This window comes from Hyaena hyaena, unplaced genomic scaffold, assembly GCF_003009895.1.
Source record: "Hyaena hyaena isolate Hyena2069 unplaced genomic scaffold, ASM300989v1 scaffold_201, whole genome shotgun sequence".
NCBI classification, from domain to species: domain Eukaryota; kingdom Metazoa; phylum Chordata; class Mammalia; order Carnivora; family Hyaenidae; genus Hyaena; species Hyaena hyaena.
The window spans coordinates 2,254,392-2,280,482 of NW_024080833.1; the positions used below are offsets into that span (position 1 = coordinate 2,254,392).

At 41.3% G+C, this 26,091-nt stretch overlaps 2 protein-coding genes across 3 annotated transcripts in view; one reads left to right on the forward strand and one right to left on the reverse strand.

Annotated features, from left to right (window-relative positions):
* NME7 (NME/NM23 family member 7) overlaps positions 1 to 16,300 on the reverse strand; it is a 253,854-nt gene extending 237,554 nt beyond the window's left edge. For both annotated transcript variants that reach the window (XM_039241877.1, XM_039241878.1), the window contains exon 1: positions 16,238 to 16,300. In XM_039241877.1, coding sequence (XP_039097808.1) covers positions 16,238 to 16,240 — 3 coding nt within the window. In that variant the 5' untranslated portion in view covers positions 16,241 to 16,300. The remainder of the gene's footprint in view (positions 1 to 16,237) is intronic.
* A 200-nt stretch (positions 16,301 to 16,500) lies between these two features.
* BLZF1 (basic leucine zipper nuclear factor 1) overlaps positions 16,501 to 26,091 on the forward strand; it is a 31,927-nt gene continuing 22,336 nt past the window's right edge. The window contains exons 1-2 of the mRNA XM_039241883.1: positions 16,501 to 16,828; positions 17,929 to 18,003. Coding sequence (XP_039097814.1) covers positions 17,973 to 18,003 — 31 coding nt within the window. The 5' untranslated portion in view covers positions 16,501 to 16,828; positions 17,929 to 17,972. The remainder of the gene's footprint in view (positions 16,829 to 17,928; positions 18,004 to 26,091) is intronic.

Below are 26,091 nucleotides of genomic sequence, written 5' to 3' on the forward strand. Positions count from 1 at the left end.
GTTCACAAGTATAGCTTCCATCTATACCATCTGTATATTGCTACTACAGTCTCATTGACTGTGTTCCTTATGCTCTGCTTTTCATTCCCGTGACTTATTCCATAACGGGAGGCCTGTATCTCTCACTCCCCTTCACCCATTTTGCCCACCTCCTTCTCCCCTCCTCTCTGGCAACTAGTCTATCCTCTGTACTTATAGTTCTGATTCCACTTTTTGTTTTTATTCTTTTTTTTTTTTTTTAGCTTCCCTTGATGAGAGAAATCATACGGTATCTGTTTTTCTGGGTCTGACTTATTTCACTTAGCATAATATCCTGTAGGTCCATCCACACTGTTGCAAATGGCCCGATCTCGTCCTTTTTTATGGCTGACAGTGCACTGTGTGTGTATCCCACACTTTCCTTATCCATTCATCTATTAATGAACACTTAGTTTGCTCCCATATGTTGGCTTTTTTAACCCTTAGATTGCATCCAATTTCATTAATTTAGCCTTGCAAGGTCTCCAAAACGAAGTCTCTTTTGAGCCTGAACCTATCTTTGAGATTAGAGATTTATAATTTGGATAAGAGGTTGGCTCAGTGTATTGATCAGGATGGTGGTCTTTTAAGAAAATCGTTTCTCAGGGCCTCCAAGTCCCAGGTCTTGGAACGGTAAGGAGCATAAGAAATAAACTCTGATCAGCAGGAGCTCATTCTCTTCAGCACATTACCGAGTCCTCACTCAGCCAGAAGGCAGGTTACGGAAGCGAATTCCCAGTGTGTCTTTGAAACTAGCTGGATTCCATTCTCCCGCAGCACTACCTTCCCAGGAGACCAGGGCCTTCCGGAAGGGGCAGAGGGGACGGCGGAAGCAGCAGGGGGGACAGGCAGACACACAGATGTCACTACCTCTTGCTCACTCTTGGCCTTGATTCTCTCTTTTCTCTGCTGGAGTTTGGATGTGTCTGTCTGACTCTCATTCCTGGATTTCCGTCTCTCCCTCTCACTCCCCTCTGGATAGCTTTCTTTCCTGAACAAACAAGAGGAGATTTAAGAAAATAGAGAAAGCAAAGGAAAATGAGACTGTAAAAGAGAATCCTAATACAGAGCATAAGTGGGGCACCTGGGTGGCTCAGTCAGTTGAGTGTCCAGCTTCGGCTTGGATCATAATCTCGTGGTTTGTGAGTTTGAGCCCCACATTGGGCTCTGTGCTGACAGCTCAGAGCCTAGAGCTGCGTCAGATCTGTGTCCCTCTCTCTGCCCCGTCCTCTCTCACCCTCTCTCAAAAATAAACAAACATCAAAAAAAAAAAAAAAAAGTGGGTACTCACTAATGTGGTATTAACTAAATGAAGCTTTTAAATTATTTTTTTGCCTTTCTTCAAAATCTTTATTTTCAGAAACCTGCTTTATTTTTTTAATAGTCTATTGTCAAGTTGGTTTCCACATAACACCCAGGGCTCATCCCCACAAATGCCTCCTCCATGCCCATCCTCCCCCTTTCCCCTCCCCCACCCCCCTCAGCCCTCGGTTTGTTCTCGCATTCAAGAGTATCTCGTGGTTTGCCACTTTTAAATTATTTTTAATGTTTATTTTTGAGAGCGAGAGCCAGAGCACAAGCAGAGGAGGGGCAGAGAGAGAGGGAGACACAGAATCGGAAGCAGCTCCAGGCTCCGAGGGGTCGGCACGGAGCCCGACGCGGGGCTCGAACCCACAAACCGTGAGAAAACGACCTGGGCTGAAGTCGATGCTTAACTTGCTGAGACACCAGGGGCCTCTAAATTAAGCTTTTAATTCCTTCTCCCCACTTAGAAATTAGCCCTAACTCCACAGAGAGTCGGTGACCGCCAGACACAGCCGTGCACGCCGCACCCGCGCGGGAGCGCAGCGGGCAAGGAGGGCGTGCGAGCCTCCGAGTCCTTCCCAACTTCGCCGCCTCACCTCTACTGCTTGGGGTACGGCTAGGTCAGTGGCTCACACCCGCCTTGTTTTCACCGCAACCTGCAGTACGAACTACAATTTCCATTAGGACCAACGCATACACACGTCCTCCACAAATGAAAGAAAGTTCCCAGCCGCAACGCTTACCCTCGGTGTGGGCAACGCACTAATGGTTTATGCTTTTTTTTTTTTTTTTTTTAAAGGCCGACCAGCGAGTCATAACCTCGGTTTCAGAGATACTGGCCTTCGGAAACTCCGGTCTTCCAGCTCTAAGGCTCGGGGAGTCCGGGGGCACAGGGCCCGGGCGATCCGTCCACCCCAAGCTACGTGTCAGCCACACCTCTGCCCCCGCCCGCCTGGCCGGCGGCTCCCGCAGCACCACCCCATTCAGGCCTCTGCTCACAGGCTGCTGACTCTGCGAGGCCCCCTCAACGATCCAAGTCAGTAACAACCCGCTTCCATGCCCTCCACTCTCTGATCCTATAACTGGTGTCAGTTTTTCATAGCAGTTATCAATACCTAACACGTCATTATACGTCTGGTTTCCTTGTCCGTAAGGGCAGGACTTTGTCATTCATTGCTAGATCCTGGGCGCCTAGGCCAGGGTCTGGCGCCGAATAGGGATTTAAAAGTAACTGGTGAATGAATGAGTGAGCCGAGAGTTCTCTTTCAGAACAAGAGTCTATGGTTTTTGACTTGGAATTCTAGACCTTCTCTGGTGGTAAAAAAAAAAAAAAAAAAAAAAAAAAAATCCTTGCTCAAAACTGGTTTCCCTGGTCTCTACCACGCACAACTAGCTGGGAAGTTCAGTGGAAAGTTAACTTCCTTTCTTTGCAACTATATTTTCAGATTTGTATTCTTCTTCCTCGGACATCTGTGCCCCTCTGCTCCCTACTCATATTTGTTTCTCTTCTCCACACGTACGACAGCTGTCGCTAAAGGACACTATGAATTAGTTAAGAATCTTAAGTGCCTAAAAATATAGGAAAATGTTTTGTAAACGTCAGGCACCATCATTAGTAAAACTGCAATCAATTGTACAGAGCTTTCGCCAGGTGTGAAGCGAGGAAAGAGCAGTGGGAGAAGAAAGGGAACAGGGGGACCTGAAGCGGCTAATTTAGACACAGGGCACAAGGAAACACTCTCGGAAGAGGTTCCTGCAGCACAGGGACGCGTGGAAAAGCATTCAGGGCAAACTGAATAGCACGTGTAGCTGAAGTGCCTGTAAATGTGAAATTAAAAAAAAAAAAAGTTGTAAACTTTAAAAACTGGATGTCTCAAAAGAACACATCAAAAAGAATTTTCTTAAAAAGTGTATTAGTAAGAACACCTCAGGTGTTCCTAACGGTCCCAAATGTTTATGTGCCCAGTCACAACTCGCCCCATGGAAACTACTGGGTCAATAAGCAAAAGGTTTAAAAGAAGGGAAAACATCGTTTGTTAAGCACGTGATGGTGCAGGGTGTGAGAGTGATGCCGTTTCCTACTCTGTTTGAAAACGCTTTCTTGGGGCGCCTGGGTGGCTTAGTCGGTTAAGCGTCCGACTTTCGCTCAGGTCACGATCTCGGGGTTCGTGGGTTCGAGCCCCGCGTCGGGCTCTGTGCTGACTGCCAGCTCAGAGCCTGGAGCCTGTTTCAGACTCTGTGACTCCCTCTCTCTCTGACCCTCCCCTGCTCACGCTCTCTCTCTCTCTCCTAGAAATAAATTTAAAAAAAAAAATTAAAAAAAATTAAAAAAAAAAAGAAAACGCTTTCTGGTAAGTTTGTGGAATCAGTATTGATCTTACTATGCATAAGCTTAACTTTAAATTTAGATACATTCAGAGGTTAAAACCTGAAACTCAGTGAATAATAAAAAAAAAAAACCCACAGAGAATGCTGTAAAGTTAACTCATTTTGTTTTTAATTAACACTCCTACACAGTGATGAGTCACTCTTCTCTGTTCTCATATTCAATAAGTCTCTATTTAGTATCTGTCAGTAACAACAGCAGTACCAGCAATAATGGCAGCTAACATTCTTGGGATGCTTCTGATATATAAAGCATTAGGCTAAGAGTTTTATCCAATTCAATTATAACACTATTTAATAGTAGACATTGTTACCACTTACTAGGAGGGCTAGTATTATTACCACATAGCTCAACCTATGTGTATATTGAGAAACAAGAGAAAATCTTAAAGACATTATTAGATTTTTCAATGAAAATGATGGAGGAAAAAGCGATTATATTTTAGGATCCATTCTCCCTTTGTATATAAATTTTAAAGCTGTTTAGTTATGAAAAATATTCAGATACTTGAGACATACAAATACTCAATTTTAGGAGAGATGTACACATACAATAAATTGTAAAGAGCAAGGTGATTTAAAGTAATGACAGACTTGTACTTGCCACTAAATGGAGGGGTTTTCAGTTTTTCCAAAGCCAGATTTCTAGGCCTGTGTAGCCAGAAAAGATTAGGCCGGAATGCGCTCACTGAACTTTCATAATCAAATTACTGAATGATAAAATCTCAACTACCACAGATAAAAGCAAATGTTCCCATCGAATCTATTTAAGCTGAGCAGAAATTCATGGACCTCAGATCTAATACTCACTAAACACGTATCACACACATCTCGCTATCCCGCCCTCGAAAGCATAGGAGTTACTGACATCAGCCTCCAGTAGAACTACCATCTCCCATCTTCCCCTCCTTTTACCCAGACCCCTTATTGTTTCCGTCAGGAAAAGGAATCTACAACAGACACTGACAAAAAATTTAATATATAAAAGTAATTTTTAAAAACACTTATTTTTTATTTTTTGAGAGAGAGGCAGAAGGAGAAGAGTCAGATGCTTAACCGACTGAGCCACCCAGGTGCCTCAAAAGTAAATATTTTAAGTAGCACAAAATTAGACAATAACACCCCTAACCTCAACTATTTACTTCTGAAACTTATCTTAAAATTTTAATCTCCTTCCATTTCCCCCAACTATCTTCTCATTAGACAGCATTCTGGTTAATGAGAAAATAACACATTTCATATGTATAGGACATTACAGTTTATAAATTACTTTCATATTCATTTGATCCTCACAAAAATGCCTCAGGCTATTCTGAACAGAAATTATCATTCTGATTTTATGAACTGCACCTTTCCAGTTGCCTGGAAAGGTTACAAGCCACACAGTAAGTACATGCTGAGGCCAAGACTGCAGCAGGACTGAAAACTATAGGCGTCGAGCGCTGCACCAGATCCCATGGGCTACAAAAAGCTGCCCCCTCGGAACAGGTAACGAGAGAGGGCTGCATAATCCACCTGTGAGTACTAGAAAGGGTTACCTCTATCTTCTTCCGTATATGCCGGTAATAAATTTTGAATTCTAACAATTTATGAATAATGCCAAATAATTACAGAAAAAATATTTCAGGTAATTATTAACAGTTCTTCCTTCTTATCTATAGAACATACTGTAATTTTTAAAGGTTTTTTGTACCAAATTTTTATTTATATTCTAGTTAGTTAACATAAAGCATAATATTGGTTTCAGCAGCAGAATTTAGTGGTTCACCTACATACAACACCCAGTGCTCATCACAAGTGTCCTCCCTAATACCCATCACCCATTTAGTGCATGGCCCACCCACCTACTTCCATCTACATTCAGTTTGTTCTCTATAGTTAAGTTATAATTTGCCTCCCTTTCTATCTATCCCTTATGTTCATCTGTTTTGCTTTTTAAATTCCACAGATAAGTGAAATCTTACGAAGTTTATATTTCTCTGACTTATTTCACATAGCATAATACACTCTAGCTCCATCCATGTCATTGCAAATGGCAAATTTTCATTATTTTTGATGGCTGAGTAATATTCCTTTGTGTGTGTGTGTATTCCTTTTTGTGTACACACACACACACACACACACACACACACACACACACATCTTCTTTATCCAGTCATCAGCCAATGGACATTTGAGCTCTTTCCATAATTTGGCTCTTGTTGATAATGCTGCTATAAACATCAGGGTGCATGTGCCCCTTTGAATCAGTATGTTTATATTCTTGGGGTAAATACCTAGTAATACAATTGCTAGATTGTAGGGTAGTTCTATTTTTAACTTTTTGAGGAACCACCACAGTATTTTCCTGAGTGGCTGCACCAACTTGCATTCCTACCAACAGTGTAAAGAGGGTTCCCCTTTCTCTGCACCCTCGCCAACATTTGTTGTTTCCAGTGTAGTTAATTTTAGCCATTCTGATAGGAGTGAGGTGATATCTCGTCACGGTTTTGATTTGCATTTCCCTGATGAGTGATGTTGAAGAACAAATATTGTTAAAATGTCAACTCTACTCAAACCAATCTATACATTTAATGCAATCCCTGTCAAAATACCACTAGCATTTTTCACAAAGTTAGAACAAACAACCTTTAAATTTGTATGGAACCAAAAAGACCTCAAATAGCCAAAGCATCTTGAAAAAGGAAAGCAAAGCTGCACTTCAAGCTATAATACAAAGCTGTAGTCATCAAGACAGTATGGAACTGGCACAAAAACAGACACAGAGATCAATGGAACAGAAAACTCAGAAATGGACCCACGACTATATGGTCAACTAATGGTCAACAAAACAGACAAGAATATCCTGTGGAAAAAGTCACAAACGGTGTTGGGAAAGCTGGACAGTGACATGCAAAAGAAGGAAACTGGACCACTTTCTTACACCATACACAAAAATAAACGCAATATGGATGAAAGACCTAAATGTGAGATAGGAAACCATCAAAATCCCAGAGAAGAAGACAGACAGAAACCTCTCTCACCTCGGCCAGAGCAACTTCTTACTAGACACATCACTAGAGACAAGGGAAACAAAAGCAAAAATGAACTATTGGGACCTCATCAAGATAAAAGCTGCTTCTGCACAGCAAAGGAAACAATCAACAAAACTAAAAGGCAGCCTACAGAATGAGAGAAGATATTTGCCAGTGACATATCTCATAAAGGGTATCTAATACATAAAGAACTTATCCAATTCAACACCCAATATATAAATAATCCACTTAAGAAATGGGCAGAAGACATGAATAGACATTTTTCCAAAGAAGACATATGGATGGTTAGCGGACGGATGAAAAGAACATACTATGATTTATAATCTTAACATAGTATTAGGTAAGAAAGGTGAAATTTTTACTAAAAGTTCAAATCCATTGTTAGATGAATCTATGTAAGAAATGTGTAACAATACCAGGTCAGGGCTTAGAAGAAACAGGCACTGGCGCACTGCTAGCAGAGGACAAATAGCAAAACTTTCTGGAGTTGATCTGGCAACGCATATCAAAAAGCCTTAGAAATGCACACATCCTCTCACCCAGTTATTCCATTTCTAATTTATTCTAAGGAAATAATTGTGGGTGTATATAAACCTATGCCTATAAAAATATATTAATTATGGTGTTAAAAGACAAAATAAATGGCTTGGTTATATCAGTGTAAATGAAAGAATAAAATGGAGCTCCTAAAATTGGATCTGGGAAACTGCATAAGATAAAGTGGGGAAAAAAACAGATTTGTAAACCATACATATAGTAGGATCACATTTTAAAAGATAAATACATATGTGTATGTATATGTATACTGTATGTGGGTGTGACTGGGATATTATACTAAAATATTATTAGTGACTGTATAGAGTCAGTGATAATACAGATGAATTTAATTATATTGTTTCTACATATTTTCACATCTCCAAAAATGACTGTTTGTCCAGTATAAGTTAAATATTTGACATATACACAAGTTAAACATACATATGTATCTTATATATATTTGTATTACATATATAATACATTATAAAAGTATCACATAATGATATATTTTAGACAATAAGTACAATGCACATAGCATATGTAACTTGTATCAAAACTACAGAAAACAGGATGAAATTTAAATTTACATATATCAGAGAACTCTGGAGCCATTACACACACCTATGGAAATAGATCTTAAAGAATAAAGGGCTACAAAGAAGGCACAGTACATAAAATGAGTCAGGAGAGATAACAATAGCAACTTAATTAGACACAGTGCTTAGTATCAGAAAATAAACTTGAATTGAGCAGTGCATTTTAATAGCTACAATTTCGCACATCTAATAAATAGAAAGTCTTAAAATATCAACTGCTTTTGGAAGCGGCTTAAACAGATTTTGCAGGAAAGTGGATAGAGGCTAATAGAAGTGTTAGAGAGATTTCTGGAGACCGAGCTGCTTCAATCTTGGGCGAGAGCACCAGCCAGAAAGCCAGGTGAAATCCCAACAGCAAACACCACATCCGTGGAGAAACTGATAACACCCACCCGGAATGTGCGACCCCCACACCTCAGAAAAGGTATCATGGAAACAAAGAGTCCAGAAGAGGGCGATTACATTTTTGAAGAGCGATTACAAAGGGAGAAATCAGGAGTATTTAATCTCCAAACGTAAGATCTGGACAGAAAAATATTTTCCAAAGTTTATAAGATCATAAGTGTTACAGACAGGATGGAAATTGTCACTGAAAGACCAAACTAATCTGATTAAAGTTTTAATAAGGCAGCTCCAAGGAAAGTAAACTCTTTTGATGGAACAGGGAAAACTATGAGAGGCATTATCCCAGCAGGTTTAGAGTAAAATCCAAAACCCTTCCAAAGCTGCAGGAGGCTCAGCTTTCCCTGGGCCTCTGAGGTCCCTACTCATCCCACGGTCCTCAGCTTCCCCAGACCCCGTCCCCACCTGCCCCTCGAGCCTCCAGTGGACCTCTGCACTTGGCTTCTGTCCGCTTGGAAGGTGCTTCCCCTGGATCTCCACCTGGCCTGCTGGCTCCTTCTTTGAAATTTCAGCTTAAAAGCCACATACCTCATGAGGACCTTTTCTCATTTTCCCACCTGAAGCTACTTGCTCTTGGAACCAGGCACTACCACATTACTTAGTTTAATTTTCCTCATATTGCTTAGCATCAGATGAGGTGACCTATTTACTTATGTTATGACCTCATTCATTAATTTAATATATTGTATGTCTCAACTAAGGAAAAAAAAAAGATTTTAAACGCTAAACCATCAAAGAGGACTTTCCTGACTACCCCAGCTAGGTCAGGCCACTCTTTTTTAGCACACATTTTGACCTTACCTTGTAATTTTTCTTTTGTAACCCAACTTACCCTTGAAATTTATCTTCTAATGTCTGTTTTTCTCGGGAAGTTCCAAGGGGGTGTGTAAAGTAAGCTGGGGCCAGGGAAGGTCTCAAATGCCAGTTAAGAAATTTGGGCCCTACTCTATAGGCACTGAGGAAGGGCTATCTCATTAATCAATGTATTGTCAGTGCCTGGCACACATAAAGCACTCAATACCTGTTTGAACTGGTAAATAATTAGTGACTGAGAGAGAATAGATGAAGGATGAGGTTGGATTTCTATTTTACACCACTCACAAAAATTAACTTTAAACACAAGACTTGAAACCATAAAACTCCTAGAAGAAAACAGGGGAAAAGCTCCTTGATATTGGTCTGGGCAACAGTTCTTTGGATGACACTGAAAGCACACAAAAAAGCAAAAATCAATAAGTGGGACTACAACAAACTAAAAAGCTTCTGCGCAGCTGAAGAAATAATAAACATGATAAGACAATCTTCAGAATGGGAGAAAATATTTACAAACTCTACATCTATTGAAAAGTTAATATCTAAATTGTATATACATACATACAACTACTGAATAACAGATATGTAAACAATAGAAGAACTTAAGAGATTTTCTCCAAAGAAAACATACAAATGGATAGCAGGTACATGAAAAAGGTGCTCAGCATCATAACCAATACAGAAAAGTAAATCAAAACCATCACAGATATCACCTTGCACCTGTTAGAATGGCTTCACTATCAAGTGTCGCGGAGGCTATGGAGAAAAGGAAACCCTCACACGCTGTTGGTGGGAATGCAAAATGGTGCCGCCACTATGGAAAGCAGCATGAAGATTCCTTAAACTTTTTAAAATTAGTACTGCCATATAATCCAGCAATTCCACGTCTGTGCATTTATATTAAAAAAAAAAAGAAAAGAAAACTTTAACTTCAAAAGATATATGCACTCCCCCATGCTCAACGCAGCATGATTTACAATAGCCAAGATATAAAAACAACCTAAGGGGCACCTGGGTGGCTAAGTTGGTTAAGCATCCAACTTCAGCTCAGGTCAGGACCTCACGGTTTATGAGTTCGAGCCCCGCATCAGGCTCTATGCTGACAGTTCAGAGCCTGGAGCCTGCTTCAGATTCTGTGTCTCCCTTTCTCTGCCTCTCCCCACTCATGCCCTGTCACTCTCTCTCAAAAATAAACATTAAAAAAAACAAACAATCTAAGCGCCCAACAGTGGATGAATGCACAAAGCAAGGTGGCACATATATACAATGGACTATTATTCAGCCATGAGAAAGAAGGAAATCCTGCCATCTGTGACAATAGGGATGGACTCTGAGGTCATTATAGGCCAAATAAAGTCGGTGAGACAGAGAAAGACAAATACTGTATAATTTCACTTATAGGTGGAATCTAAAAAGGACAAACTCAAAGAAACAGCATAGAATGGAGGTTACCAGGGGCTGTAGATGAAGAAAATGAGGAGATGTTGGTCAAAGGGTAAAAACTCCCAGTTAGAAGAGGAGTTAAGTTCTGGGGAATCTAATGCACAACACAGTCATTATAGTTAACAATGCCATATTATAAAGTTGAAAGTTGCTAAGAGAGTAGATGTTAAATGTTCTCACCACAAAAAAAGTTATGGTAATTTTGTGATGTGATACAGGTATTAGCTTAATGCTATAGTGGTAATCATTTTGCAATATATGTGTATCAAATCAATACTTATACACCTTCAACTTACACAATGTTATCAATTATATTCCAATAAAGCTTGGAAAAAAGAAAGAATGAAGAATTAAAAGGCAGAAAAGGGACAGAAAAAGATAAAAGAGCTACATGTGAGGAAAATTAGGACATTACATTAATCCACTGCTATTCTCTTTTGCAAATACTACTGGTTCCTATTAGAGAAGAAACATACTCCAAATTGTAATAAAAATGCTTAGTAGGAAAAATCAGTTGTTACTTTTTTTATAAGTTTCAGATTTCTAATTTAGGTGCTATACTTTCTGATTCAGTTCCAATCAATGAAACCTTCCTGGGGCTTTAGAATTATAGTCCTTACAAGTTAGCAGTTCAGTAAGAAAAGGAATCCTGGATGGTTAAGAAGTTTATGTCAGAGATAAAAACAGTAAACTTATTTAGAAGAAACTTTATAAAGCTGAAAACTGAAAAACATTTCATGGAATAAAATCTTGTTCATATTTAGCAATCATGAAACTCTCTTTAAAGTCTCTTTTAAACAACTTTGAGACATGTGTTTAGTCTAATTCTTGTGGAACACAGGGGATAGTCTTTAAAAGCCTTATGTTACACTAGCAGACGATCTTGGTTAATAGCATTCAAATCAATGTTCTATTTCAGAAGATATAAAAAATTCACATCTCTTTATTAGTCAAGAGTGTCTTGGCATTATCTCCTGTATTTTCTTTATGCATAAAAGTAAATAAATTGATGACCCTAGCATATTCTTTATTTTAAACAACATGAATTGAGACATGCTGAACTACACTTGCCTATCTCTGCTTCACAAGACAGAGGTGGTTCTAGAATTTGTAGGCAGAACCTCATTTCGGTGCTGGAAGCTGCACTGTGAACAAACTAGATGCAGACAGAAACGAACCACATAAGGTCACTGCAGTGGTCAGGAAGACGCACCAGCAGAGCAAACAAAGTCCACTCTCAGCTGCTTGTAGGGGCACCATCGGAGCTCCGTGCAACATACCTGCTAGTGGCAAGACTGAACACACAGAAAGGACGTCAATTTCCCCCTCGTTTTCTAAAGGCCTATTCTTTCTCATAAAGGATTGACAGCGACTGACACAAGAAACAGATCTGGGTGTAAAAAGAAACTTGCAAATTCTACTCTAGTCAATTTTAGGCTCCCATTAAATTCAGAGCTTCTTCTGCCACATAAGAAGATTGTCACTGTCAAAGGAGGAATAAGAAATCTGCGTGACTTGAGATCAACTATTTTGCCTCTGAAAGCATATATTGGTACAAAGTACACTACATCTTGAACTTTGTGGATCATGACCAACAGTAAGGAATATGGGGGGGGGGGGGTTTAATGTTTATTTTTTGAAAGACATAGAGAGAAAGAGAGAGCAGGGGAGGGGCAGAAAGAGAGGGAGACAGAATCTGAGGCAGGCTCCAGGCTGAGCTGTCAGCACACAGCCCGATGCAGGGCTCCAACCCAGGAGCTGTGAGATCACGGCCTGAGCTGAAGTCAGACGCTCAACCAACTGAGCCACCCAGAAGCCCCAGGAATATGTTTTATATCATAACCCAGTACATACAACACACGCACAATTTACAATAAAAGTTTCATGGAAGTTATCCTTATTACATACAATGAATATAGCGTCTGTTTTATGTCGTCTTTTTTAAGACTGGCTACATACAACAAATTGATTTCATGACCGAGTAATGGGTTAGAACCTTGTTTGAGAAACCATGCTGTGACGCATACATTTGGTCTGACCTCTGCCTACCGCTCTAACTGCATTTCATGTTACCCTCTCACAATTCCCACACTGCCAGTGCCCCCACGTCTCCCCACCACCAAATTTCCATTATATTTCCACATTAAACCCAAGATCAGTTCCTGAAATACGCCAACTGCTTTGCTGCCTCAGGGCCTCTGATCCTGTTGTTAGTGATGCCCGTACACTTCCCCAAGACCCCTGCACTTCATCATTCAGGTCTCAAGACGGAAGTCAATTCCATCTTGAGCGGACTTCACTGACCTCCCAGGTTGTAACACACAACTCCAGCCGGGGCAGAGGGTGGTGGAAGCGGTCACCACTCTTAGGGTCGTAGGGAAGTCTAAATGACAGCATGAAAGACAAGCACAAAGAAAACCAGTATTCCAGAAATGTCACTTTCCATTCCCCTATGCTACTGTTCAGGCCATCCACTTCTAGCTATAGAAACTCTTCCATTTGCCTAAGGAAGGCCTTTCTGACTCTGAAAAGTGAGGACTCCATCCTCCAATATTCCCCAAGTACTTTGTAACCTCTTGGGGCACTTACCACGTTCTTTCTTTTTTCATTCAGCAAACATCCGAATGCCTAATATGGTCTAAGCAATAGCAGTGAACAAAATAAAGACTGATCCCTCTCCCGGTTCAGTTTGGTAAAAGCGACAAATTCATACACAAATAATTTCAACTAAATGTGGTAAGTACAATAAGAGAGGTATGTACTATGTAAAGTGACAAAAAAGAATAAAAAGTCACCTCTCTTTGAGCAGAGAAGTAACCAGTACAGGAGACACCTAACCTGGGTCTGAAAGGATCCAGAGGAATTGGCCGGCAAACAAGGGGAGAAGGGTACCCCGTGTAGGAGGAGCGGCATGTGCAAAGTAGAAGGAACACTTACACACCAGCTTGAAGTTGCTCAGATGTTTAGTGAAAGATAAGCAGTTAAAAGGAATGTCTAGGGAATGGAGAGCCATGAAAGGAGCTACACAGGTAAATGGTAGATGATGGGGGGCCCTGGATGCCATTCCAGGGACTCTGACGGTTATACTGTAGGGTGTGGAGAGCCTACAGTTTTAAAAAGGTGACTTCAGGGGCGCCTGGGTGGCTCAATCACTTAAGGGTCCGACTTCGGCTCAGGTCATGATCTCACAGTTCATGAGTTCGAGCTCCGTTGCGGGCTCTGTGCTGACGGCTCAGAGGCTGGAGCTGCTTCAGATTCTGGGTCTCCCTGCCCCTCTGCCCCTCCCCTGCTTCTGCTGTGTGTTTGTGTCTCTCTCAAAAATAAACAAACATCAAGAAATTTTTTAAATAAAGACATGACTTCAAAGATTTGGGTCTTAGAAAATTCCTTCTTGATACAGAGAAAATAATGACTTCAAGAACTGCCATTCCACGCTGTTAAAGACATACTGCAACAGTCCAGGTAACAACTAAGGAGATCTCACACTAAAACAGTGACCACTTGAATACCGGAGGCATAGGGAAGAAAGAAAGGTGAACTTGGTTTCTGGTTTAGGTTATATATATTGTAGTATGTAATAACTATAATATTATAGTCATATAATTATTAAAACTATATTATAGTGATCTCATTAATTAACTTGAAGGAAAAAGGGAAACCAGGTTGAATGATAGCAAGTTCAGTTTTGGTCATGGCAAATTTGAGAGGCCTTTGTGATAACCAGGTAGAGGTGTCTAGGAAGCAACTAGATTAGGCCGTAGCAGGTAGAAGATGAAAAGTGAAGTTTAAAAATTTTTTAATGTTTTTTTTTTTTTTGAGAGAGAGCGGGGGAGGGGCAGAGACAGAGGGAAACACAGAATCTGAAGCGGGCTCCAGGCTCTGAGCTGTCAGTACAGAGCATGATGTGGGACTGGAACCCACGAACTGTGAGATCATGACCTGAGTGGAAGTTAGATGCTTAAACCAACTGAGCCACCCAGGCGCCCCTGAAAAGTGAAGTTTAGACGTGAATGCTTAGGCATTAGTAAAACTCATATGTGTGGATGAAATCACCCCAGCAAAATGCATAGACTAAGAACTGAAAATAATTAAGGACTGAGTCCCAGAGAATGGCATGTAAAAAGTAGGCAAGGCCAGTGGGGAAAAAATGGGGCATGAATGTTCGCGAACTTCAGTTATCACAGAAAAGCTAAATAAAACAAACTTTGAGAAGAAATCACTCAATCTGGCACTTTAGGGCCATTAAAAACTTAGAATTAAGAGCAACTTCACTGAAACCACTCAGAGGAAGTCAGATAACAGAATACTGACGATGAAAAAGGGGCATTTAAAGCAGGTGAAAATACTATGGTGTCAAGCAGTTACAGACAGGTAAAGGGGGGATCCGGCAGTAACTGGATAAACTAGCACGGGGGATATGCTTTCTTGCTTTGTCTCATTTTCTCAAGATGAATGACCAGAACACTGGAAAGCAGGAAAAGAAGACAGAGGCTGAAAGCACAGGGTGGGGTGGGGGGAGGAAGGAGAAGCAGAAGGGCGGAAGGGAATGAGAGCTAGCGGAGAGGTGGACGCAGTACCCTTCAACACCACCTTCTCCAAACTAGAAATACAAAACCAAATGAGGAGTAAAATATATATCAAGGTGTAGGTCAGGGGCAGGAGGTCGAGGAAAAGGACTTTCAATCTCTGGCATCTGCTTAGAAGGGAGGCAAAAGCAGGGGAAGGGACAGGGTGTGGGACGTGAAGTCTGGAAAGGACTCTGGGGTGAAGAAGGCTCGCAGAGCAGTGAGGGAGGGAGAAGGGGTGGTGGGAGGGGCTCTGCTGCTAAATTCTTAGACACCCTCCCGACAACAGTCTTCCTTCGATGCACCAGTGTTCTTTGAAAGATTTGCTAATTAAGTGACTTAACTAAAACCCCGGTGTTCTCAAACAGGTGACTCAATTAAGATTAGCTATGGGCTTTTTAGAAACGCAAATCCTAAGCCCCCATTCCTATTGTTTCAGAATTTCTGGGGGTGAAGCTCTCCCAAGAGCTCTTGAGGGGCATTCCTCTTAAAAAGCACCTACCTAGGGGATAATCACCTGGGCTAGAAGACAGCTGATGCAAATAGAGCCAGGATTCAGTGGCCCTCGGAGGGGGTGTGGAGCAACGCCCTGCAGCTAGGGGGGTAAACACTGCGAGCCCTAGGGACACTCGGGTCGGTGCTGAGACATCACACACACACGGTAAACACTGCGAGCCCTAGGGATACTCGGGTGGGTGCTGAGACATCACTCACACAGACACACACACACACACAGCACAATATTCTTAACACTCGGGTCGGTGCTGAGACATCACACACACACACACACCACAATACTCTTAAACGAGGCGCGTTAAGGAGAAGCCGAGAACTTGAAAAACGTAGTAATGAAAACTACATTGACAACGTCTGTTGGAAATGGTGTCTGCCTCGACCTGAGACCCGGCGCTCACCCCTACGCTCTGTTACGTTACTCTGGGGGCTCGGCGGTACCGAAGTGGAACTCAGGGGCTGCAAGAAACAGGGAGAGAAAGGACACAGCCCCTGGGAAGCGGGAAACACACTGGGACGAAGGGGGAAGAAACCCGGACGCCTCCGAGCGTCCCTCCGCCCCAGGCCCGGGGACGCTGCGTGGCCAGACCCGTGGAGCCGTCGCTCCGGCTGGCCCGGCACTCACCATCGCCTCAGGCTCTCGGCGCAGGGACGTAGGGAGCGCTGCCGCCGGAAGACACCGCCTCGACACCCGCGCCCGTTACTCCAGCAACAGAGCCCCGCCTGCCACCGGAAGTGCGGCCGCCGCCCCGCCCCCTCGCTACCAGGGGCTGGAGAATTAGAGCCCCGCCCCATTCCGCCCGCAGTCCCGCCCTTTCAGGGCGCCGCTTGGGGCTAGCGTCATCACCTGGTCTGGTTGAAGGTGACCCGGAAGTTGTTGTACACAGCAGGCGCTCCAGGTAGTCTATGATTTATTTCTAAATAGGCATCTATCCATTTTTCGCTTACCGACGCCTTAGACCCTGTGTGCTGAGTTCGTCGAGTTTTAAAACACCAGAGAGTGTAGTCACCTCTCTCTTTTGGAAAACTATTCCGGAAACAAAACCCCTGAGAACAGGAAGTGACTAATAGTAAGCAGGCAGCTGGAGTTCTGGAAGGTCTGGGTGGTTCGGCTTCCGAATGGAAGGGGAGTGCGCCGAGAAACTAAGCCCGTGACGCGGAGCCCGACAGCCTGCCAAGTGAAGCCCCCGAAGTCGGAGAGGAAGGACGCTTGGCGGTAAGTCCAAGAGCGGGCTGTGTAACCGAGGGGACGTTTGGAGGGCTGCGTGTTTTCGGCCTCGGCGTCGCGAACGCAGAGGGGACGAGCCGGTCGCTTCCGCACCTGTGGCCGCTCCGCACCCTCCCTCCCGCCTTGGGCCCCTGAGGCGCCTCCCCGGGCTCGGGCGGGGGCCGTTGGAGCCCTGTGTTCGGGGCGGCAGACGGGGTTGTGACTGTCGAGGAAGGAGGTCACGGGGGACGCTGTTCTCCGAGTGATCATTGTCGTGGTGAAACCAGTTTTCATCCTCCTCGTTCGTGTCACTGTACCGGCCCCGCCTTCCTTCTCGTGTTTTCACCGAATCCTGGTCTGTACTGTAAAGGCCCTGGACACGTTTCTGAAAACATGTATTCCATTTTAATTTTATTACCAAGGAAGTTCAAATAATGCTATGTGTGTTTTTGTTGTTTAGATTAAACATCTAAACAGAAGTTCCTTCGGGATATATATAATTGGCAAATTAGTATCACTAATGCCCCCTGAGAAAGTAATTAATTTCTTTAAAATTACTGTTGGGGTGCTTGGGTGGCTCAGTAGGTTAGGTGTGGCTTCAGCTCAGGTCATGATCTCCGGGGTCGAGTTAGAGACCCGCGTCGGGCTCTGTGCTGACAGCTCAGAGCCTGGAGCTGCTTCAGATTCTGTGTCCCCCTCTCTCTCTGCCCCTCCCCTACTCGTACTTCCTCCCTCTCTCTCTCTCTCTCTCTCCCCCTCTCTCTCTCCAAAACAAAAACATTAAAAAAATTTTAATAAATAAAATCATTGTTGTCTTAACAATGATACCAAAGCCCCTACAGTAACTTCACGCAATTTCTTAACTAAAGGCCAAGGCATCTATCTGATACAATGTACTTGGTAGAAACAGTGAAACCAATTTGAAAGTAAACCACCTGTAATTTTTTGAGACCTTTGTTAACCATAATGATATCACCTGTGGGAAGGTTTTGACATGCATGTGTACTAAATGCAGAAACAAGTAGAATATTATATCTAAATTACAGGGACTTATTAGTAAACGTCTTTGTATGGTCTTGTTTTAATTCTTTCAATTTATACATTTTTAGGTTTTTCAGTAGAAGATTTGAGGTGCATTTTCATTGGTTAAAAAATGACTACTCTTGAAAGTTTAGAAGCCAAAGGTAAGTGTTCTTTTTTTGATGTAAATTGTTTTTAAAACATGTAATTTATGACCAGAGGATGAAGGAATGCTTGAGCCAGGTAATAAATCTCATAGAGCTCTTAGGAATCATTTGTGTTTCAGATTTCTTCATGCTTGTTTTGTAATGCAGTGTTTACATTTCAGTACTCAGGTCTACGACTGAATAGTCACATCGTCGGATAGTATTCATAACTACCGTCAAACAATTGTTAAACATTTAGTGTGAAAGCAAAGTTTTGCAGCTATGTTTTGTATCCACTAGAAGATTAAGATTTATTTATTTATTTTTAATGTTTTTTTTATTTATTTCTAGGAGAGAGAGACAGCGTGAGCAGGGGAGGGTCAGAGAGAGAGGGAGTCACAGACTGAAACAGGCTCCAGGCTCTGAGCTGGCAGTCAGCACAGAGCCCGACGCGGGGCTCGAACNATTTGCGTTTATAGTCAGTCTACAGAGTGAATTGGATCTTCAAACAGAAGGATATTTTAGAATGCCATTAGTTAAGGAATAAAGTTTTTTTTTTTAATGTTTTATTTATTTCTAGGAGAGAGAGAGACAGCGCGAGCAGAGGAGGGTCAGAGAGAGAGGGAGTCACAGACTGAAACAGGCTCCAGGCTCTGAGCTGGCAGTCAGCACAGAGCCCGACGCGGGGCTCGAACCCACGAACCGCGAGATCATGACCTAAGTGAAAGTCGGACGCTTAACCGACTAAGCCACCCAGGCGCCCCTAGAAGATTAAGATTTAAATAAACAAGGCAATATAGATTTTAAAGATTTAAGTAGACAAGCAACTGGAAGGTGTAAAAGACCTTTTTTGTTGGGTTGTATTGCTTGGGCTGCTGTAACATACCACCACAAACTGGTTGGCTGAAATAACAGACACGTATCGATCGTCTCACAGTTCTGGAGGCTGGAAGTCCAATATCAAGGTGCTGGCAGGGCCATGTTCCCTCGGAAGGCTCTAGGGAAGGATGTATTCCAGGTCCGTCTCCTAGTTCCTGTGGTTTGCTGGTAGTTTTGGTATTCCTTAGCTTCTAGATGCATCACCCCGATCTTTGCCTTTATGTGTGCATGGCCTTCTCTCTGTGTGAACGTGCCTATGTGTCCAGATTCTTCCTAAGGACATCGACCGTGTTGGATTAGGGGCCCACCCTACTCCAGTATGACCTCATCCTAACTAATTACATCTGTAATACCTTATTCCAAATAAGGTCACACTCTGAGGTAAGGACTTCAACATATGAATATTTGGGGGAAGGGGACACAGTTCAGCTCGTAACACTTGCTAAATACAGAAGTTACTTTTTAGTCCTGCTTCAGCTCTGCTTTGCTTGTCCTCTGTAGCTACTGATCATTCCCACCTTTTGAAATACTTTCTTTCCTTGACTTTTGTGATATCACTTTTGTTTTCAGCCTACTCTGTAGCCCTTCACAATTCAACACAATAGCCACATGTGGCTATTTGAGTTTGTTAATATTTTTAAAAATTAAAAATTCAGGGGATGCCTGTATGGCTCAGTCGGTTAAAGCATCCAACTCTTGGTCTCAGGTCAGGTCTTGATCTCAGGGTCGTGAGTTCAAGCCCCATATTGGGCTCCACAGTGGGCATCAAGCTTACTTAAAAAAATAAGTCAAGGGCACCTGGGTGACTCAGTCAGTTAGACGTCCGACTTCGGCTCAGGTCATGGTCTCGCGGTCCGTGGGTTCAAGCCCCGCATCGGGCTCTGTGCTGACAGCTCAGAGCCTGGAGCTGCTTCAGATTCTGCGTCTCCCCCTCTCCTGACCCTCCCCAGCTCGTGCTTTCTCTCTGTCTCAAAAATAAATAAACATTAAAAAAAATGTTTTTTAATAAGTAAAAAAAAAAAAATGAGTTCCTCAGTCACCCTAGTCACATTGCTCACTAGCCACATGCGGTTAGCAGCTATTGCATTAAAAAGTATAGATAAAGAATGTTGCCATCACTGCAGAAAGTTCTGTTGGGCACCACTGCTCTAGCTATATTTTCTGTTTCTTTTTCATCCTCCTCCTCTTCTGGTTTATCCTTTAAACATTAACGTGTTTCAGGCCTTTCTCTCCTGCTCTCAGGGCTTCAGTAATTACCTGTAAGAACAACTTCCAAATCTGTCTATAGCCTAGATCTCTCCCTTGTGCTTCAGACCCGTATGGCCTTCCGACCATCTTCAGACAGGCATTGGTAACAGTCTTAGCATGTCCCAAAGTGAACACCTCCTGACTCAGGTTATTATTCTTGGACAGAGTGAGTTCCGGAGGTTGGGGCTTATCCCATTCTCTCAACGGGAAACTATCTTCCAGAAGCCAGCTTTGCAGTAAACTGACCTCCAACAGCAAACCCTTTAAAAGGGATTCAAACATGTTTAGGAAGCAAGGAAGATCATGCCAGTAAATATTTAAGTGAATTTACTCAGCTGTGTAAACAGCGTTTCAGAGTTACTAGAAAGCATTAGAATAAGCATAAGTAGAATAAACAAAACAGAGAATATAATGAAAGTAATGATGTATAGAGCAATCAAATGGTAACTAAGATGAAAGTCATTAGCATGGTGTATGGCAAAAAGTAAAACCTGAATGTAATATTATCATTAGAGATTAGAAGTTAGTTATTGCAAGGCCTCTGTGAAAGTAAATTATTTTTTATTTGTTTTTACCTGTCTGTATTGAGCATTAGAGTTACAAAGCATTTTCACATACATTGTTTCTTTTTTTAATTTTTTTTAATGTTTTTTATTTATTTCTGAGAGAGACAAAGTGAGCAGGGGAGGGTCAGAGAGAGAGGGAGACACAGAATCCGCAACAGGCTCCAGGCTCTGAGCTGTCAGCACAGAGCCCGAGGTGAGACTTGAAACCATGAACCTTGAGATCATGACCTGAGCCGCAGTCGGACCCTTAACCGACTGAGCCACGCAGGGGCCCCTCACCTACACTGTTTCATTTGATCTTCATTTTACCTTCACTTTACAAGGTAACACATACTTCAGCTGTTACAGAATTCAGCTGCTGTCCCTATTCCTACTTAATGAAATGTTAACTGGTGTTAGTGAACAAAAGTTACTTGTATGCATGGCCTAGAAACAGGTGCATTTACCGGAGTTGACATTTGTCAGTTGTCTGTACTTCCTGTAACTGCCTCACAAGAGAAGCAACATCGGTTTATAGAGTCAGAACTTCCTCTCCATGGATGTTGGAGCCATATTGTCATCATGGAGGGATTGCTGCTCAGGCCTCCTTGACAGGAAACACGCAACAGAGAGAAACCATTTGAAAATTAGAAATTTGAGGGGCGCCTGGGTGGCTCAGTCGGTTAAGCGACCGACTTCGACTTAGGTCATGATCTCACAGTTCGTGGGTTTGAGCCCCGCGTCGGGCTCTGTGCTGACAGCTAGCTCAGACCCTGGAGCCTGCTTCGGATTCTGTGTCTCCCTGTCTCTCTGACCCTCCTCTGCTCACACTGTCTCTCTCTCTCTCCCTCTCTCAGAAATATATTAAAAAAAGAAAAATTAAAAAAAGAAAAATAAAAAAAAGAAAATTTGAATCCAAAACTTTCTGGAGAGCAAGATTAAAATTACGAGTATAAAAACCAGACTGTTTAGTAACAGTAAACCGAGTGGGAAAACTTGAGACACTTAAATGCTTACAATTCCATCAGATAGTCTAACCTTAACACTCATTCTGTGGAATAACAGGTATTAGATGAGAAAGGAATGCACAAGCAAATAAATTTGGGAAGTTCTGGATTAAAGGAGAGATTATGCTACAGGACCTCCCAGAGCCTTTAACATCCGTGCACACTGTGAATCTGCAGAGATCAGTACACAGCATGGCCCATACTTCTTTGATCAGAGGACTGTTCGTTCTTGGAGCCTGTGACAAAGAGAATGATTCCATGTCAATAAAATGGGGCCTAACCCTTAAGTCCACTATCTATAATATAGACATTTTAATTTAATTGTAACTAAACCTTATTAAATGATAACTGGTGACATTTAAAAAGAACACTGATTCAAAATTACTCAGTGACAATCCCTAATTTGTTTAACGGTTTGAGAGCTGAATCTGCATATATTCTGAAACATCTGTCAGACTATAACCGAGTTTAGGAATTAATGCTTTGGTGTAGAGGGAAAAAAAAGTAAGCGGTTTTTAAAAGAGTTAGTTATTGGGTGTTAAAATGAGATCTCAGTGGCGGTTTAACACTGATGAACTTCAGTAAGTGCTTATGCATCTTTTCTACATCAAGCACCATTTTGTTTAGCTGACCGTACAAAGATTAGGAGGCAGACTCTGCCCTGAGGAGCTCCCAACAGTCCAGTCAGTGAGAGAAACAAATTATGTTAAAACACTACAATATTGCACCATTCTGAGAGCACTGAGGGATGAGAGAAGAGCAAGGGTAAGTGATCTGCCCAAGGTCACACAATGTGCGGCAGGAGTGGCTTCAGGTATTTTGACCCAGAGTCTGGTGTTCTTTCTGCCACACCATCCTTCAGACTTAGAGTATCTGTCGTCTTGGATTTATAGTTTTATGGGAAAAGGAGAAATGTTTAATGACAGACTATAAAATCATTTTTGCTCAGCATTCCAGAGCAGGGCTGGCAAGTATGGCCCTCAATCTCCTGAGAACATTTACAAATCTGTTTGATGACAGGGAACACTGACTTTGAATCCCACTTGGGCCAAGGATTATCCCAAATAAAAAAAGAATTCTGTTTCTCATTTTAAAACCTATATTATGCAGGGAAAAAAACCCTTAATTTCTTATTAAAGTTTCATCTTTGAAATTTGGTTTTTTTCCTTCTCTGTAGAAGTACCTATATTGTATCCTCAGTTTTGCCTCGTGGTCCATATGCCTAAAATATTTCTCATCCGGCCCTTTATGGAAGAAGTTTGCCAACTCCTATTGTAGAATATTATTTGTTCTGGGGCGCCTGGGTGGCTTAGTCGGTTAAGCGTCCGACTTTCGCTTAGGTCATGATCTCACGGTTCGTGGGTTCGAGCCCAGCGTCGGGCTCTGTGCTGACTGCCAGCTCGGAGCCTGGAGCCTGGAGCCTGTTTCAGTCTGTGACTCCCTCTCTCTCTGACCCTCCCCTGCTCACGCTGTCTCTCTCTCTCCTATAAATAAATAAAAAAATATTAAAAAAAAAAAGAATATTATTTGTTCTTTGCCTGCATTTAGTAATCTTTGGGGAAGGCGTTAAGGATGAGCCATGAGCTGGAGATGCGTTTTCGTTCTTTGATAACTGATCGCAAGCAGAAGCAGTGTTGATGAATAACTGAAGAATCATCCCATTGGTTCCCTTCAGAGAGCGGGTCATAGGGATGGATGTTTTGCTTCACTTAAACATGACTCATAAGTATGGAGCTAGCTCGCACCGCAGATCCCTCTCTTCCCACCTGAGAGAAGATCATTGCTCATGAATGTGTCCTGGATTGTGCTTGGTGTGTATGTAACAAAGGTTTCCATGTGTGTCATAAGGCACAATTATGAAAGGTAACTTACCAGGTGAGAAAATGGAAAGCCTGGACTCCCGCGTGGCTACGTGCCTGTGCACGTTAGCAACAAACTGTTAGCAGCAAGCAGAGTTTTTTTTACAGAGTCGTTCTAGTTGCCATGTCACATAGTGTACAACTCTCGTTCTCATAAATGCTTCAGTAAGAACAGTTTAAATAAAACTAAGAGTAAATTGAGGCTGAACCAAGTTGATACAACTTCTTGATTGGAATTTTTGATAGATTTTGTTTGAAAAAAAATTTATTTTAAATACCCAATAGTGTTCCTTTGCCTTTCAGGTATAGCAGCCATTATTTTGTGATTGGTTCTTAAATCTCCATTACCTACAATCCCAACTCAAAAATGCTGTGACTTGCCTAAAAATCCTATTTAATCACAGCAGGTGTCACACCTGCTTCTTGTTTCTTCGCTTCGGTGGACCTGAATGGTATAGCTCTAGCTTGTCTTTTTGTTGTTGCGTTAATTAATCCTCAGTTAATTCATGATCTACAGAACTTCTTCAATGACAGAATGCCTTAGAGACAAAATTAAATTTGCATTATGTAAAGTTAGAACTTTCTGAAAGCAGGTTTTAAGAACACAGGAGCGGGCCTTTAGTTTCGAAGCGATTCAGTGGAATTCTCCTGAGTGCTCAGGTGCTCTGGCCTGACCTGAGATACCAAACTCTTTCTTTTTCTGAAGTCTTCCTTTGCTCGTCTTTTGGAAAGTAGAGTGAGTCCTAAGGCCCATGTTAACATACGGTATAGAAATGACAGAATATTTTATTCTAATGAAAAATGTTTTGTAAAATGAAACCGGTTGTACACCAGATACCTTTCTACCTCCCCTAAGATAACTCAAGATTTCCAGTACATTGACACATATGTAGGAAGAACTCCTACATATGTATCAAATGAAAACACGGTATTAAAGTCTAGTTATTCACTTTTATATAAGACTTGAAAATAAGAAAATAACAGAATTATATTTGATGACATGACTTAAGCTTTCTTTCTCTCCTGAATCAAGAGCCAAAGTTTATTATTAGTTTTTTAAAGAGTAACAACAAAGGAAACAGAGGCTAACGTTTAGCGGGTGCTTACTGTGCCAAACACCATTCTAAACAGGTCACATATATTCTTGTTTAAGTATTGCATTAAATCATAAGTGTTGGGCATACAAAATAAATAAATAAAATGAAATAAGAACACAAGGAATAGATCTCCTGACACTTTGCTAGAGTTATTTGGTGAAGCAGTTTGACAATACAGATCTTTACTTGGCACATTAATTCCATTCTTGGGAATTTATTCAAAAGAAATAATTGAGAAGTTGAGAGAAATCTGTAGGCATAAAAATGTTCACTAAAGTGTTACTGTAGAGAAAAATTAGGAAAGGTCTAAATATCCAGCAATAGAATAATTAAATAATGCTATATTAACTTGAAGGAATAATGTAGCCATAAAATGAACAATATGAAGAATGTAGCAAAATAGAAAAATATATTAAGCTTCTAAAGTTAATTATGATTACAATCATATAAAAATAGTGAATAAATTTGAAGTAATGAAAATTATTTGAGTGATAAGAATATAGATAATTTTTTCTTAATATATTTTAATACTGTAATGTTAAAAACCAGAAGATAACATGTATGATTGTATTTTAATTACTCTGTTTTCTGTATCTGTATAACAAAGTTTATGAAGAAGAAGAAAACCATGCCCATTAAAAAATGGAAATCTAATAAATAAACCTAAGGAAAGCATTCTTGTTAGGTATTTCCCTAGCTGTGAAACAGCTTTATAGGTAAATTTTTGTTTATTTTCTTTTAAACATCCTGAGGAAGCTTGCCATTTCCTATGGCTCTTTGCTGGAGAATTCCATTTCTAGGATGAGAAATTGGGAGTCAAGGTGACAAGTCATTGCTTGATAGAATGTATATATATTATGTAATCCCTTTTAGAACATGGCTCTGTACCTCAGAAATTCTTAAGAAAGGTTTGGTTTTAATAAGACCTTACTATTGCTCTTACCAAATTGTTTTCCTAACTTCAGTTACAATGAAAAGTGATTAATATTTAATTAATAATAACTAAAGATTAATATTTAACTGATCAAGATGTCCTGATATCTAAAAGTAATTGAGGCTGACGACATTCCTCGGCTTTTTTTAACTAGAAATTCTGTTTCCTGTCTTTGCCTTAGAAGGTATAAATATAAAAATACAATAGTAATGAATTCACTAAAGACTGGTCCATGACTATTCTTAGTTAACATCCCTATAGAAATAAAATTTCTGTAGAACTATTTTTGCACCACTGATTGCACCCTTATTATATATTACCCTGTAATATATGTTCTCTTTTTATATGTATGTCCTAAATTAGATCGTAATTTCTTGAACATAGTCGTCCTCACTACCTCATAAAATATCTGGTCAATATTAGGCACTAGCAGCACTGTGACCACTCAAAGGTTATCATTATAACCATTGTTATATATGCTTGGCCTTTGACCCTCCCGTAGTTAGCATTCATTTACTGTTTATCAGCTAAAGAACA